This window comes from Anas platyrhynchos, chromosome 3 (genome assembly GCF_047663525.1).
Source record: "Anas platyrhynchos isolate ZD024472 breed Pekin duck chromosome 3, IASCAAS_PekinDuck_T2T, whole genome shotgun sequence".
Classification (NCBI taxonomy): Eukaryota; Metazoa; Chordata; class Aves; order Anseriformes; family Anatidae; genus Anas; species Anas platyrhynchos.
Window position 1 is genome coordinate 83282677 of NC_092589.1, and position 16720 is coordinate 83299396.

General features: G+C 45.6%; 2 protein-coding genes across 10 annotated transcripts in view; one reads left to right on the forward strand and one right to left on the reverse strand.

Moving 5' to 3' along the window:
- The window catches only part of RARS2 (arginyl-tRNA synthetase 2, mitochondrial), a 54980-nt gene that overhangs the window by 36043 nt on the left and 2217 nt on the right, over positions 1-16720 (forward strand). For 5 of the 9 annotated variants that reach the window (XM_072036201.1, XM_072036205.1, XM_072036206.1 and 2 more), the window contains one exon: positions 938-10833. In XM_072036201.1, the coding sequence (XP_071892302.1) occupies positions 938-1024 (87 nt within the window). In that variant the 3' untranslated portion in view covers positions 1025-10833. Of the gene's footprint in view, positions 1-937; positions 10834-16720 lie in introns of those variants that run through there. The other 4 variants (XM_072036203.1, XM_072036202.1, XM_072036204.1 and 1 more) reach the window with 4 other exon arrangements.
- On the reverse strand, positions 2503-14718 carry SLC35A1 (solute carrier family 35 member A1). Its single transcript, XM_038176634.2, has 8 exons — positions 14560-14718; positions 12916-13093; positions 9387-9546; positions 9009-9161; positions 8544-8610; positions 4867-5043; positions 4343-4477; positions 2503-3070 (listed from the first exon to the last, which is right to left on the reverse strand). Exons 1-8 carry the CDS (start codon positions 14573-14575, stop codon positions 2940-2942), a joined length of 1017 nt encoding a protein of 338 aa, XP_038032562.2. The 5' UTR covers positions 14576-14718; the 3' UTR covers positions 2503-2939.

Here is a 16720-nt window from a genome sequence, read left to right on the forward strand (position 1 = left end):
CCACCTACACATCCCAAGTTGTCTGAATTGCCATTCTGGCTAAAGCAGCGAGGCTGACAGCTGTTGATGTGCAGTTCCAAATCGACGCAAACTATTTTCTACTAATCTCCCAGGCAATGGTTGACCCTGTAACTGCTCTATAAATGCTATAGTAATTGCACTGCCTTTATGTTCTTCAAGCTATTTCAAAAGCAGTTCCCTGTCTGGTTTGGGCAAGAAGTCCCATTTAAACATGGAGCTGTGCTGTGGGGGGAGACAGCGCTGTGGACTTGATGAAGCTCCATGCTGTAGCTTAGTTGCTGTAGGTTTTCTGCCTTTGAAGATGGTTCCACGCATTCTTCTAGAAAACTAAGACAATTCAAGATACAAGGAGCATTGCAGTTCCTTATCCTGTAAAAACAAAACAAAACAAAACTGCCTATCTTAGAGTAATGGCTTTCAAAAGCTACTTTTTTTTTTTTTTCACTCTAGGAGTGAAATTTTCAGAGCAGCCTCGAGTTAAGTTCCCTGACAGCCTCCAGTCCGTGCCTGGCGAGAGGAAGGATTTCAGCAGCACTCTTGGCCTCTAACAGCCTGTGCTGCCACTGTGGTGCACGGCTGGTTTTTACTTTTCTGTAGTTGCTGGCTCTTCTCTGAGCATCCCCTCTGGTCACTGCCATGAGGTTGTGGATTTTATTTTGCTCTTTTTTTATTTATAAATGCCGTTATTAGTCTGGGCCGGGCCCCTCTTCCCAGCTTCCCTTTGCAGCCCCAAAAGCGTCCCTCTGACCCTAGAAGTGCCCCCGCCAGCTGGTGTGAGTGCTGCCAGCTCACACCGGGGTGTTACTGCGTGTGCGTGGGGACAGAGGCTGCACAGGGTGTTCTCCCCTCTCACAGGCAGCTCCTCGCTGCTCCAGCACCTGCCCTTGTTTTGCTGAGCCCTGCTCTTGTTTTCCAGGCCAGGCTGTGTCTCTTCCGAGCGGCGCGCTCCGTTCTAGGCAGCGGGATGCAACTCCTCGGCATCACCCCCGTCACGCGGATGTAACAGCTGTGTAACGTCCTAGTAAAAAGGTATTTTTCAAGAGAACATAAACACTTTCCTGCCAGTCATTGTGAATGCAGGCTGCAAACTTGGCTCTTGAAGGGTTTTGTTGCAGAAGAGCATGATAGCACCGCCATTTGGGAGTGCCACTGCTGCCGTAATTACTTTCTCCCAGACAGTAGTGGTGTATTTAGGACAGCAGTGTCCTTGGTAGGCCCCATACAAGGCAAATTTTATGGATTTACCTTTGTAAACCTCACACTTCCTTTTGAAAAGGGAGGGGAATTACAGCGCCCTGCCCTAAGCAGTGAAAGTCCCTTCCTGCATCGCCCTCGTGGCAGGACAGGTGCGCCGTGTGGGGACACACTCAGTCAGACCCTGCCCTTCTCTTTTGTGTGTCCTATCGCGTTCCCACCTTCACGCATCGAGCCCCACTGCCAAACCTGTCACGTCCTGACCCGATGAGGAAGGAGAAGGAAGGTGTGCTGCCCAGCTGGTGCAACAGGAACCGCGGCACTCCCTCAGCAGCCCCGCGTGGCAGGTGCTGCCCGGCAATTTCACAGCCACAACGCTGCTGAAGAGAGGTGGAGCACCAGGCGGCAGCACAGGTGGCAGTGCCAGCCTCTGAAATGAATTCTGACAGGGCCCCTGACACCAAAGCCTTGGCACTTTGCTGACGTGCTCCATCCTACGTGCACAGAACGCTTGGCAAAAGGCACAGAGGAGCACCTTCTCCCACTGGAACCAAACAAGCATTTTGTTATTGCTGTGGTTAACATGCCCCAAGCTGAAGTAAAATCCAGATGGGTAGCTCAGGTCTGAAGGAATTTAAATGAGATATAAATCGAAGTCTGAGTTTTGACTCCACTGTGAATTTAAACAAATGCCCCAAAGGCAGTTTTCCCTAAATGCAGTTGCATTTTCCTCGAAGGGTTGAACTGAGCAATGCCCGGAGGCAGGGAGAAGATTTTAGTTGGCACTCTAATTAAATCGCATGCATTACAGGAACTGTTCTCCAGCATCACTTTGCTATGCATAAAAAGGTTTAGGGAAAAAGTGTAAAGATGAAATTCCTCTGGTCCAACGCTTGTTCATACCAAGCTGGAGATACAACGTGCCTGTCTCTCCCTGCACAAGTTTTGAGAAAATCTGTAAAAGAATAGGCCAGCTCTCCACCAGCTACAGCAAGTGGAAAATAAAACTGAAAAGTAAAAGAATCTACAGCTTAACAGAAACACTAGATTTTCATTATGGATTTTTATCCCAACAGCAAGTGTTACTTCTAATCGCTTCTGGGTAAACGATGTTTGAAGTGTGCTTATTACTGGTAGAGGTGTGGCTGGCAAGTGAGACCTGAGTGCATAGAGGAAAAAATACCGCTACACCATCACAAAAACTCTAGCAAAGTTCTCTGTTTATCTGATATGTATTATTTAAAAGAGAAACTCCCTGTGGAGAATCAAACTGCAATTGCCAAGTGGTTTAAGAGAAAATGCTGGCAGTAGTTGCCCTTTTTAATAGATTTGTTTGAAGCTTTGGGGCATTTTTGCCCTCAAAGGGCACAACAGTTTATCAAATACACAATATTTCCCATTTCCCCCTTTCCCTCCGTTATGTACATTATATACAGTTGAGTGTTCAGTTCCTTCATTCTCTTTTCCTTGTAAATGGGACTCTTCATTTTCCATCACAACTGAGTAATGCCTTCCATGAAATACCCATCCGGCTCCTGGCTGTAACGGAGCCTCAGCAGCAACCTCGGGTAACTTCTCGTGTAAAAAAAGAAAGAATTTCTGGTTTCAGCCTATCCCACTTAAACCATTTCACAACTAGCTAAGGCTAAGTTTTTAAAAAAATGTAGTTTTTAAGTTTTGAAAGTCCATTTTTTCCTCCTGTCTGTCCATTTTTAAAGACAATGTCACACAGTATCGAGTCTCTCTTTTGGGCTCTTCGTCTCCGCTGGCTGGATTTTTGTGGTGTCTTGCCGAGGGAATCCATAGAAGTAAATAGAAATACACACCAGGATAGCACCCACCAGAAAGGTAGTAGCTGCAAAGGAACAAACAATTCAAAATAAACACCTTTGTAAAAGAAGAAACCACCTTCAGAAGACTGAGCTACATAAATTATGATGATGTCTGACAGACAGTCTTAACGTTACTCAGAAGTAAGCAGGACAACAAGCTGTTAATTCACAGAACCTAAAATCATACCCTGTCACTGAAAACTCCTGAGCATTTACAATCCCCACAGCATTTCAGGTAGTTTCCTGTCACAAAAATGTGGTGATGGTCAGAAAATCAAGTGTGAAACACCCTCTGCAGTTCCAGATGTGCTCTGACAGGCTTTTGTTACAGCAGCACTAAGGTAAAGACACAGTGGATGTGATAGCATGCCTGTGATGACACATTTTGTTTGCCTTTTCAAATTTAGACACACCTGAGAAATACTGTTAGTGAGGCTTTCACAGAAAGCTCAGCAGTCCAGGTTTGATGTGTGTCAAACAGCAGGAAAGCATTCAGCCCAGGTGAATTTTTAAAAGCAGTTGTTTTTCACCACTTGATTTAAGGCCCTCTTTTTCAGCTTGTGATGGTTTTCTTAGACAAACCTTTGTTAAGTTTCGCCTCACTACACCAAATCAGAACCATTACACCATCCCAACTCTAAATTCTGACTACGGTGGGAAAGTCAAAAATCATAGGGAAGGACTGAGCAGGAGTTATTTGATACTTTATCAGGTACATGGCTGATCAGGGAGAGAATCCTTTATGGCTGCAGGCCAGCCCCCAGCAATTTGCTATTTCCTCTCAGAAGTATTCACCCTGGTGGCTGCGGGATGCGCTCTGGTGCATGGCGGGGCACAGCAAGCGGGAAGGCAGCAGCAGGTATAACCTAACAGGATGTGGTGAAGCCCTTGCAGAAATAGATGAGGAATTAATTTGGCACTGGCTCTATTAAAAACAGCAAGAAAGGGTACCTTCCCGACAGCTCTCCCCGATGAACAGCTCTAACCATTTGCATACTGAACTGCATTAGGAAGCGATTCGTGAGCAGAGCTGTAGAAATCAGTAAGCTGTTTAAACTGGAAAGACCCTTTCTCTGTGAAGTTATAGGGTGCCTCTACAAGACCAAATCATGAATGCCTGTGAAAGCAGAGGATGGTCGGGTACCTTATGGAACACAACACAGCACTCCTGGAGAAGGCTAAGTTAAAAACAGAAACATTCAAAGAAGGCACGAGTGATTGCCTTGGTGTACAGCCTGCTACCAAGGATGGAAACCTGCACCGACAGTCAAATCAGGTGGCAAAAAGGCACTTACTTAACTGGAGGCCAAAGAGGATGACCGATGCCACGGTAGAAAGAACAATGGCTGCTGCTGCAGAAAATCCTTTCATGATGTTATCCGTGTACTTCACAACCACAGACGTGTAGAGCCCGCCTACGCTGGCGAGAACTGGAAAGCAGACAGCAGCTGTCTGTTAGCAAAGGTGCAGCAGGTTCCTCTTTAGAGCCATGCATTTCACCCCACTCCTTGTTTGGGCTACATCATCCTACTTGGTGATCTAACACAACATGTATCAAAGCGGCACATCTACAATGGCATCTAGTAAAATCAAACGTGACTCATTTAAAGGTGCTCTACCTGCTGTTCAGTTATTTGGAATATTCTTTAAGTACGATTTTAAGTTGAATAAACTAATAATTTTCAAGAAAACAGTATTAGACAAAACACAGTAAGAAACAGTGGGTCAAACTGTATTTGTAGGTTCACACAACCAGTTACACCAAAAGTTAAAAAAAGCAAAACAACATAACCTGACCATAAAACCATGAGATACTTACAGATGACAAACCAGACGTAGTGTGTATAGCCGTAGAAAAACCCTTTCTCGAGAACCTGGGCTCCATCTGACATGTACACACCAAATAAAGTCACCGCAATCCCCGATAAGTACATCTGGATATTCCTCACCCACAGGGATGTATCTGAACTCTTTAATACCTTCTCAAAATAAACTCCTAAAAAAAAAAAAAAAAAAAGTTTTTTTTATAAGATGAACAAGGCATCAACTTTAGTGATTCCCAGCTCATGGTGTTTTAAAACCAGACAAGACTACTGGAATCCTCTCGTCTTACAGAATTGTACATTTCACAGAAGTTCCCAATGCAGAAGTCCCAACAACGTGCCCTGCTAATGTACGTCTTCTGGAGCAGGATCGTTTTAAGGTGTACATAACATCAAAAATAGATTCTGTTTCTCTTTACAGTTGTTGATGAGCTTCATTGTTAAACCATTCCTCATTTCTGTTTAGTTTTCCTAGAATTCCGATACTGACACTGTTTCTTCTGTGCAATTTTATTTGCACAAATAAAATTGCACAATTTTATTGCACCGTGCTATTTAATTTTATTATTTATGCATTTCAGCATGGCGTAGAATGATTTGTTCCTCCATCAGGATATTTAGCAGTGAAAAAAAACAACACATGAAGAAAATAAAACAAAATCAAATAACAGCAACACAATATCCAGCCTCCTACAGAAGGGGAACTTTGTTAACTCGGTACAGAGACTGAGAATTCCTTTGGAAACCTTGAGTTCAGAGCGCAGACGTGTTCTGAAATCACAGCTTCAAAGATTATAAGAGCGAACCAAAACCTCTGCTTTCCGCTAATTGAAACTACAGGCTGTTTTTGAGGAAAAAGGAGTTCATGCTAATCTAAAGCTCTGTTTCACGGTGCCACGCTGACCAGCATGTTTTACTTTTTATCCTGCATTACTGAAATTCCACATCTACTTTTCCGTGACTCAGGAGGTGTGTGTCAGACTCAACAGCCTCTGTCTGACAAGGCCATCACTAGCTGCCTCTAACTACCGCTCCCATGGCTCTGCTCGTATCTGGAATTTCCTCTGCAGTCCAAAACAGAGACATTTCACAGCATTCAGACATCTTCTCAGCCATTTGTGTGAGAAGAGTTGTGTGACCACACTTCCTGGCGTAAGTCCTACTGATTAAGTGTTTGTTGCTCATTAACTTTGCCCATGATCCTTGAAAAGATAAGGGAGAAGTACACCAAGTGATAAAGCACAGCAAAAAGACCTATGGGTTAGACACCCTAGACATCCGTTCTTCCTCCTGAAATGACTGAGTTCGCTCTTTTGCTCATGAAAAATGCAATTTATAATTTATAATACAGTACAGTGAGGACGTATGGTGAATCAATTACCTAGAGAACGCATGTATATTTCAGGTGTTTAAATTATAAAAGCAAGCAAGGGAATACTGTTTTACATGAAAACTATTTTAAAAGTCTAATCAACAATATAAACAAAAAACTAGTCTTGTTAATGACTGTAGTGCTTCGAAGAACCCACAGCAGTCTATCTCGAGTTCTGTGCCCGCTGAGAAGACCCAGGGAGCACAGGCAGATAGAATCAATTTACCAGAAACTTGGCTGAGCATGACCCATGTTTATAAACTACTAATAAGCTAAGAAAACAGTAAGTAGGGCAATGACATGATGCTGTCAGTTCTGAAAATGTATAAAAATCACTGTGCTAGGAAAGAAAATGTACTGTTTAGGAGAAATTCTTTAGTAATGTTTCAAGTCACAAGGGCTCTGTCATTAGGTATTTGTTTAAAACACTTTTATAAGCATTGTTGCGCCCCCAAACCTTTGCAAATTACTACAGGAAAAGGGGTTTGAAGAAAGCTTTTTTCCATCTCCGAGGGACAAAACCACATAACTTTTTGGACTTTGCTGAATAACATAAAACAGTTAATATGGTCAGTCCAGAAATTGAAGGTTTAATGCCAAGAATAACTAATTCATATTGTGGGCGGGGGAAGGAAGTAGAAAGAGGAAAGGAGTCTGGATAGGACTTATGTTTTCAACATGTAAAGCCTCAAAGGCACAAGAGGCTGCGTGGATGAAATCTCCTGTCTTCCCAGCTGCCTCAAAGCTACAGCTGTCAGCGAGGAATCACTGGGAGGAAACACCCCAGCTGCAACCCTTTGGCTGGAGAAGAAAGCCGCATGGGTCTCTAAATCCTCTAGAGCAGCCCTCTCCAGCCCTTTAAAAGGTCAGGATTTGCAGGGGCAGAGCTATCCACCCACATCGTGAGGGCATTACGAAGCTCTGAAGGCTTCGCTGTGAATGCTGTACATTGTCTCATGGCTTGGGAGCGTCTGTGGATATGAGTAAGTTTTGAACCTTCCAGGAAAAGTTGCTTGAGATCTACAAAGCCTTATTTCCTGTTTCTAATTCAAAATGCCCATTTCAGTGAAAAGACACCAAACAGAAACCTAACCCTTCTCCTTTTCCCACCTGCTAGCTAGAAGGATTTCCACAAGTAACAAGCAGGTATGCGCAGCACAAGATGATTCCTGCATGATTGTACGGCACCAGAGGTCAGTGATTACACCTTTTCTGACAGAGGGAGAGGGGAGAATCCCATCTGCAGCCACGAAAACATGCCCCTGTGAGCCAAATTTCAAATAAAGTAGTAATTGCATTTCCTTATTTCTTAGCACCAGCTCATCTGTCCTCCAATTCTGGTCTCCTCCTACAGGAGCCAGAGAAAAATTACTGTTGAGAGGAAAAGCTGCTTGAAACTGAAGTAACATAACAAAAGCATCACACAGCTTATCCAGGCTTCCTGCTACTCAGCTTCCTCTCTCCCACATTGAGATGCAGGGGGAGATTTACCACCTATGACCATGGCAATGTGCATTTTGGGGCTGAGCTGCCACAAGAATTAAGTGAGAAGCTCAGCTCCCCTTTAAAAAAAAAAAAAGGCAAATTTTTCATTGGATCACCATAACAGAGCCAATCACTGTAAAATTAACTTATAAAATTGAGGGACATGAATGAGCTGTGCTGACTGGGTCATTCTGGAGGTTCCCTTCACACTATTCGAAGCATTCGAAAGGCGCTTCCTTCCACTTGCAAAACTGCCTTCCACGTTGCATCACACAAACCAACAGTACGTGCTCCCAGCCATTTGTTTTTACAACTGGAGCAATCACGTCGCGAATCTGGTTTGTAATTACTGCAAGCATAAGGTAATTACAGGCAGAGGGGATAAAGTCCTCATTTATCTTCTAATCAACAAAGATAGCTAACGAGGAGCACAGAATTGAACAGTTCTGTTGGCGGGGACCTACACAGACCATCAAATCCATCTGCCTGGCCGCTCCAGGGCTAACCAGGAGTTACAGCTCGTTAACGAGGGCGTTGTCCAAGTGCCTCTTGAGCACTGACAGGCCTGGGGCACCAACCACCTTGCTAGGAATCCTGTTCCCATGCCTGACTGCCCTCGTGGTAACAAAATGTTTCTTAATGTCCAGTCTGAACCTCCCCTGGTGCAGCTTTGTGCCACCCATCAATGTGAAGTGCAGATCATGCCATGCCCAGATCCTACCAGCTCAGAAGGTACGGAACAGAGAACTTTCTGTTTGAAATGTCAGGAAATATCAGTCACTTTGGCATGAACTGCATGTGGAAGCAATACTGTACCTGCAAATCCTGAACACAACACAGCGACAGCAATCGCTACAAAGCCCAGCCACGGATTCTGCTCCACCTGCAACATGGAGCGTTGTGTTAAACGGATACAACACCGCAGCCATTTACAAAACCCCATCCCAGGGCTATTTCATTAAGCACATCACAATCAGTAGCATTTCATTACGGTACAGATTTGATTTGCTAGAGCTGCCCCGCAGATTAGCTCGGCGTAGTCGTGACAAGCTGACCGTGGCGTGGAGCAATGCTGCAAGCCTGTCTGCACGGGTATACAACAAATCCGAACACAAATGATGGAGCCAGTGTTTGTGGTGCAGATGAGGTGGTTGGAAAGAGGAAATGGGTACTGCTGGGTGGAAGCTACAAGACATTACCTTAACTCCAAGGTGCTGTGAAGTGAAATACACAGTGCGAGGTGGTTTATTCTTCGAGAAATGGCAAAATGGAAACTCTCACCTGTACTTTGGTAGCCTGAGCAGGCTCCCACTGCACGAGGGTGACACCGCCACACAGCATGAAGACCGAGAACCACTGCAGTTTGCTGAGGGAACGCTTCAGCATGAGGACTGTGCACAGAGCTGTGCAGGGGATCTTCAGCTGGTACGTCACCTAGAGGCAAGAACACGTGGTTGTACAAATTCCTCCCAAACACGCAAACAGAAAATTCAACTACAGAACGACGACTAACATCTTAGATTTGTCAATTCCCTACAGAACCTGGCGGTGTTGTACCATTTCCAGTGCCTGGGCAAACAGGTAGCTAACATGCACGCCTCACAAAACTATGAAGAGAAATGTATTTGCAGATCAGTTACTCACAAAAACGTGCCTTACCTGGTAGACTGCCGCATCCAAGTTGCTAAGAGCCACGAAAGCCATGTTGTTTTGGAGAGCGTACACCAAAGATGGAACACTTAATTTGAGCAATTCCTTGGGACTTCCAAATACATTTTCTTTCAGAGATGTTATTAGCCTTGACAGGCTTCCAGATTCTCTGCAAAATAAAGTAATAATGTAGCTGGGGGCCATCCTGAGCTGATATTTGAAAACGGAAAACAAATCAACAAATCTGTTGGGATGGCTGAAAATGTGTTCTTAGTAATCATCTTACCTTCTGCTCATCAAAGGAGAGAATTAGTGGGAAAAATCAGTGATGTTATCAATTACAGTGTGCACGAGAGCCGGCGATGGAAATGTGTCACTGCTCTTTAATTTAACACTCCTTTTTGCTTCCCTTGCACACTCATACAAATGGCTCATGTCATCTTCAGAGCCCCAGGAAATCAACGTCCCACGTTTCCACCCACATCCCAAATTCTTTCTTCCTACAAACGTACACCAGCTACCTGCCCCAAACTCCTACTGTGCAAAATCAGCACCCTCTGTGCCAGGCTCCTTCATCAACCGCCTCACTCCTGCATATTCCCCAATTCTTGATGCACCCCTCTTTCCAAACTTTTGGGGAAACTTTGCGTGGGACAGACTGGCTGACACTGAGCACGTCACAGAGCTGTCTTCTGCAAGACATGTCTGGCCACAGGACAAGCACTGATACAACAACATTTGTAGAACAAGGAGGGGGAAGAGTTAATGCCAGTGCACTACAGCTAATTGCACAAAGCACTATGAGTCACGGACATTATAGGCAGAGTTGTCAGTTTATTTATTCTCCAAAGAACTTACTTTCCAAAGAACTTTTATTGCCTGGCATTGGGAGATAAGATGCAGAAGAAAACACGGAGCACCTGGTAATCACCCAGGTACAACTTGACTAAAGTGCTGCTCTTCCAGATGTCCAGTTGTAAATCAAGTGTAATTAGCACATTGAGAGAGCTCTGCTCAGTGATAGTAAGAAGTCAGAAGATACCACATGGTCATGGCTTCTATCTGTCAATACTAAGGTAGGCTGATGAACATGAAATTAATACTTAGCCTGTACCTTATTCTGTCCCAAAACATGCTCGGTGACTTAGCTGATCGCATGCCCAAAGTGAGATGAGAGCAGCAAGAGCTGCTGGTGCCCATGGATTCAGGCATGGCATCCAGCAGTGTTTGAGAAGAAGATGTACTACGTGGCAGTTCATCTCTGGGTGGGTTCTCTTTCTGAAGCACGTGCTTATCAAGAATCTCGAACTGAAAGCTGAGGTCAGTACAAAGGGCACGTCTATGCAGAAAAGAATTTCAGAAAAAGCCTCTGTGTATAGCTTGTACTGCAAAATAAGCTGCCCAAAGATGTACACAGCAAAATAAATAAGTAAATTAAAAAAAAAAAAAACAAAAACATTTAGCTTGAATTCAGCATTCTTGATGTTTATCTACATTTGACTTAAAAATGTATTCTGTTTCTACATTGGTCTGAATATTTGGCGGATACCCATAAGAATCAGTTCTGCAACAGAAATACTCAGCTGTTAAAAAAGCCAAAGCGAAAAGTAGGGTTTGCAAATGAACTTTTCTTTATCCACTGCTAAGAAACTAAGTGCCATCTAAGAATCTGGATGTTGTAATTGCCAAAGGGCAAGCTGGACTTCAAATAAATGTGAGAAGTTGAGTCCTTTCCTGTAACAGTACGGCTGAATAAATAATTACACAGCTCCAACCATTGTAACCTTCCTTTTGGAAAGGAAATCTGTTGGCGTTCATTCACTCCTTCAATATGCTTTGCAGGAGAAACCCAAAAGGTAAACACAAGGAAGGCGTAACAGAAGAAATGTGCAAGAAAACAAATTCAGCAGCCGGAACAGCCCGAGTGTCATACTTCAGGATCCTGTATGTTGTAGCACGCAGTACTGGCTGCTTCAGAAGGGCAAGGTAGTGAGATGTATCCAACCATACCAAGCAAATAATTGCCAGTTAAAAGATGAAATACAATTAAGCTACAAAGGCACCTTGCCTTGGCAGGATGGAAGTCTAAAACTGGAGGAAGCCATCAGGCAGACGCTGCAGGAAAGCCATGCTGGAACTCGCGCCGTTTGCCATATTTGTAGGTGATCTAAAATGGAAAGTTACTGGGATATTGGCAAAATTTGCTGATTATACTAAACTATATGTGGTGTCCAAGAGAAAACTTTCAACCGTTGCTGAAAGGGCCCCTCACTACACCCAACAGAACTCATCAGGTCTTCTGCTACCAGCTCAGTTATCCAGGCAGCTCAGCTGTGCTCAGAGAAAGGAGCTGTCAGGGATCCTTTAGGAGAGGATCTGACACCCAGCCAGGTGCTTTCTGCACCGTTCCCTCTCTGCGTAATGCCACAGCACGTTCACACCTTGAGTGGGGCACGCAGCTCGGGATCCTGATTCACATGGGATGCAATAACACTGGGAAAGCTGTCAAGAAGGGCACCAGGATGATCACAGAAAGAAATTAGATAAAACACCTGGCTTAGGAAAGAAATGAGCGATGAAAAGAAAAAAAGGATCTGCAGAGATGTGAAAACAAGGGTGGTAAATATGAGGAGGGAAAGGTTATTCATGATGTTTTTCAATACATGATGACAGAATAGAGCGAAAGTGTTCATAAAAGAAGCACTTTTTCCATATATACTGTGTAATTATATTGCAGAACCAATTTCACAGGCACAACAGGGACTAGCAGTTCAGAAGGAACCCAGACAGCCATGCGGAGGGCAGGATCATCAGGGGCTGCAGCCGCAGCACACACGCAGCCTCCAGGCTGGGAATCCACGAGCATCTGCCAGCAAGGAAAGCACAGCCTACACCCCTTTGGTAGGCTGTGAGGGGTCTGGGTCCCACAGATTTGAGAAGTTACCAACCCACAGACCCTTCACTGCTCACAAACGTGGGCTGCTGACATCGCCAGAAAGCAGACTGGGTCAAGATGTGCTCTGGCCACAACCCTGTGAGAACCACGGTGCCATTTTTAATGAAAAGTTACACAGAAGGCCTACAAATCTGAATACTGGCTTATTTCTAAAGCAACTAAACCACCTTTTTGATGTTAAGAAGAAAAGATCTGATAAAAAAGAAAAAGAGGCACCCCATGTGACTTCGCAGTCCTCTAGCACAAAACAGACGGCCCTCTGATGTATGAAAAGCCACAAAGACACACACAGACCCTGAAAGAACAGATCCTGCCAAAACAGCAAGAGCTGGGCTTCGGAAGAACACAGAAAATACAGGCTCTTCCAAAGAAGGATGCAGCACAGGGAAACCGAGGTAAGACAGCATATGAACACAGAAAATATGCAGAAAGGACACACCTGAATATCGAGCTGTTTACAAAGCAGTTTCAGCTGAGCTACCCAGCCACACATTCACACAGATCTGCGCTTCAGTAACTGAGAGCATGGGGTTAGAAGTGGCGATGCGTTCCCAAAATGCCGATTAGCATCCCCATACTTACGTAGCCAAGATGCCCACGCTCAAGAACAACTTGATAACCTCGGTGATGCACACGGCCGTGGTAGAAAAGTAGAGCTCTGTCTGCACTGTCCTCGTGTACCGCAGCGCTACCGTGTACGTTGCCGCTACCAGGGTCATCACAGTGAGGCAGTACAACTTGAACGGTAAGCTGACATTTTCTGAAAGAAAACAAAGATACCAACTTAGCACGACCTTCGCTTTAATTTAAGAACTGAAGCAGGGTGTCCTACAGCCACAGAACTGTGCTGAAAACTACTGCAGCAGGGTACAATCATTTCAGTGTTGTGAAATGTTTTGTACAAAAAGTCTAAGATAAACCTTAAAGTCTCTTCTCAAAAAAGACAGTACAGAAGCTCCAGGTGTTTGACAAAAAGCCATCCTCTTGCCCTAACAGTGATCCTTTTTTCTAGAAAAACTAACCATGGACTAATATTTGTCTTTCTGTGACTCCCTACCCTTAAGGTGCCAGTACGTGCTTGCTCTGGAGCGGCAGCCTGTCCTCGCCTCGTTCATTGTAGAAAACACTAAAGTTATGTCTATTTGAGTAACCTGAACCACACAAGGACTGCCTATCATCGGTGTAGCCCCAGCATCTTCCCTACTCCGACCACTGCTGCAATTCTGGGAACAGTTGTGGCCCGGACCGATGCTATTTTGCAGTTTGGGAGCTGGGCCATCCCAGGCCTGGTGGCAGTAAAATATCCTCGTTCCCTGTGGCACCCCATGGGCGCCCACTGGTGCTTCTGCAGCATCTTTTGGGGCATCGTCTGTCGTCTTCCGAGTGTGTCAATTAAGCTGTGTTTCGTTAGGAGAAGTTTATGTTCCTTTGCTGATGAGGAGATGAGCTAACAGATAAGCTCCAGGCAGTTTTGTAGTAACTTTGTTCGTTTAATATGGGAATTAATTGCCGAATCCAGCGCAGGCGAGGCTTTGGTTCGTTTTTCTTCGCAGCCAGCGCTGCCTTCCCTTGCATAACCTCCTGCTCCTCTCACCACCTCACAGTAACATCTCCCCGCACTCAGTGCTTCCTCACAGTAACATCTCCCCGCCTCAGCAGCCACTTTAAGAGGTAGATCTGATTAGTTTTTGGAATAATGACGTTCAGAAGTGACTTACAGCTGTCAGTTTGAAATTTAGACTTGTGTTGGGGAAGGGGGAATTTGAGGGCACCGCTGGGAGGTGACATGAGCCCAACTGTGGGGATTTCATTTTTTTAAATCTGTAAGATATCACGTCAAAGCAAAGGTACATAAAATCAAATTTAGCATTTGCCTACGATAACTACTCATAAAAAGGGGGACGAGCTGCGTGCCCCCACTCAGCAAAAGGGCCCCCAAAGGGGCAGCCCCCGCCCCAAAATGGCCCCGGGGGTCCCCAAGATGGCGGCCGCCTCCTCCCGCCGCGGGCGCCCTCACAGCTCCCCCTCCCCACAGGCCTCCCCCCCCCCTTTCCCCTTCCCCCCCTGCGCCCGCGGTGGTCGCGCCCGCCGCCGCTCCCCCCCCGCCAGCCGGGCGCGCCCACCGCAGCCGCGCGGGGGGGGCGGGCTGGGGCTGCCCCCGTCCCCCCCCCCGCACACACACACACCCGGTGCCGTCCCGTCCCGTCCCCCCCGAGGCGCGCTCACCCCTCGCAGCCGACATGGTGCCGGGCCCATCGCACCATAGAGAGCGTGGAGCCGGCCTACAGCGCCCCGCGCCCCGCTTCCGCCTTGCACCATGGAGGCGGAGGAGCGCCGCGCCCCGAGCGTCCTCCCGCAGAGGGCGGGAGGAGCAGGGGGGGCTGTGGGGGGGGTGTTGCCGGCTGTGTGGCCGCCCTGGTGCCTTAAATCATGGAATAAATACACGGAAAGCGCTGCAGAGTGTGAAATGTGTCGGGGAGGTGGTGCTAGGCTGAGGGAAGCCACGGGTGGAGGGGTGGGAGGCAGGAAAATCGCCTCACGGCGCGGGGCTGCCCCGCGGGGCTCCCCTCAGCGCCCCTCAGCTCCCCCGGGCTGAGCAGCCCCGGCTCCTCTGTCAAAACTCCTGTTTTCTCGGCCCTTTGTTAAAATTGGTGTTCAAGTAACTCGCTGTGCTCCTTGCGGTGAGGTGCGGTCCCACTGGTGCCAAGTGCACGCAAGCAAATCACAGAATCACAGAATTTCTAGGTTGGAAGAGACCTCAAGATCATCAAGTCCAACCTCTAACCTAACACTAACAGTCCCCACTAAACCATATCCCTGAGCTCTACATCTAAACGTCTTTTAAAGACCTCCAGGGATGGTGACTCCACCACCTCCCTGGGCAGCCTGTTCCAATGCCTCACAACCCTTTCGGTAAAGAAGTTCTTCCTAACATCCAACCTAAAACACCCCTGGCGCAAAATGGAGCACCCATGCCCACTGGACTCCATCCCCTCACGCCAGCACATCCCTTCATCCTGATACGAAACAAAAGCACCAAAATGGGCCGGATGCTGCAAGGTGTGTGGCAGGGCCCTCTCCACAAAGGTCATGGCAAGAGGGAAGCCCACAGCAGCACAAAACAGTGGTTTTACTAATGCTGCTATTATGTGAACATTATTTTCTAATTTGTATTTACTGAACATATACACTGTTACTTGCACAGTTTCTTCCGACAAGGCTGGGTCTTGCCTGATCTTTCCATCACAAGCACACACCACTGCACCAGGAAGAGCCGCTGAAAAGAAGTGGAGATTCAAATAAAGACAAGCTCAAGTTCAAATGGGCATAGACTGAAAATTGTCTCCCCTTCCACACGAATAAAGACATTCTGAAAAATAATCTTTCCTTTTTTTCCCTGTACTATTTTAATGGCAGTAAACACCCAGGAAGCGACAATCTCACACACCTCTGTCACTGCCAGTAGTAAACTTTTCCATGCTGACATGTTTCTGCTGTGTCAAATCTGAAGTTACAGTCGTATTCCCCACTATTTCACAATACTGCCATAGCTTCCACAAATGCAAAAGAATAAAAAGGATTTTTACTCATCAATTTTCTTTTATATAAGTGCATTTATATATTCTTAAAATACCAGCTTATTAGTCCAAGGTAAGAACTTTAACATAAAAGTTTCAAAGCAAATGATGATAAAAATGTACAGAACAAAAAGTACTGCATTAACCATCAACGGGCTATCTTCTCTGAATTAAAAAAAGCTGCAAGTAATAGCGCTCATGTATTTATTAATAAATCTGAAAATCAGTGCCAGCTCATCATCGAAAAACCTGGAGAAGCAGCATATCTGACTGCTACTAATCCTTTCCTTTCCTTTCCTTTCCTTTCCTTTCCTTTCCTTTCCTTTCCTTTCCTTTCCTTTCCTTTCCTTTCCTTTCCTTTCCTTTCCTTTCCTTTCCTTTCCTTTCCTTTCCTTTCCTTTCCTTTCCTTTCCTAAAAATCAGCTAGTAGAAACAGTTTATCTAAGTTTTATATGTGCTCCCCTTATGATCTTTTATTATTAGTAGTAGTAGTAGTAATAGCTTGTGGATTATTCTCAGATGTTTAACTCTTAAGAAGTGAAGCCAAATACACCTTGTACAGCTAAAAAGAGAATGTTACGCTGCACAATGCCACAGAAAAGTCACCTAGCCCAGGAAACTACGATGCACCATGGCGCACCTGAGCAAAAGGAGAGTTACAAACCTGAGCCAATCCCACGTGGTCCCACAGGTGCATCAGGATAATTTGCAGAAAACAACTGGTGGAGCTTTTTGTTGTTGTGAAAAGCATCTCTGCTTTAATGTATTCCCTGCTTCGTCTGAGAAGGTCTTAAAGCTCAACCGATTCA

What these genes read in the sequence shown, in the direction of transcription:
- SLC35A1 (XM_038176634.2), bottom strand. An exon ending in TGGATGCGGCAGTCTACCAG is followed by an intron (nt 9,162 to 9,386) that starts GTAAGGCACGTT and finishes TCTTGCCTCTAG; the next exon opens with GTGACGTACCAGCTGAAGAT. An exon ending in CCTCTTTGGCCTCCAGTTAA is followed by an intron (nt 3,071 to 4,342) that starts GTAAGTGCCTTT and finishes GTTCCTTTGCAG; the next exon opens with CTACTACCTTTCTGGTGGGT.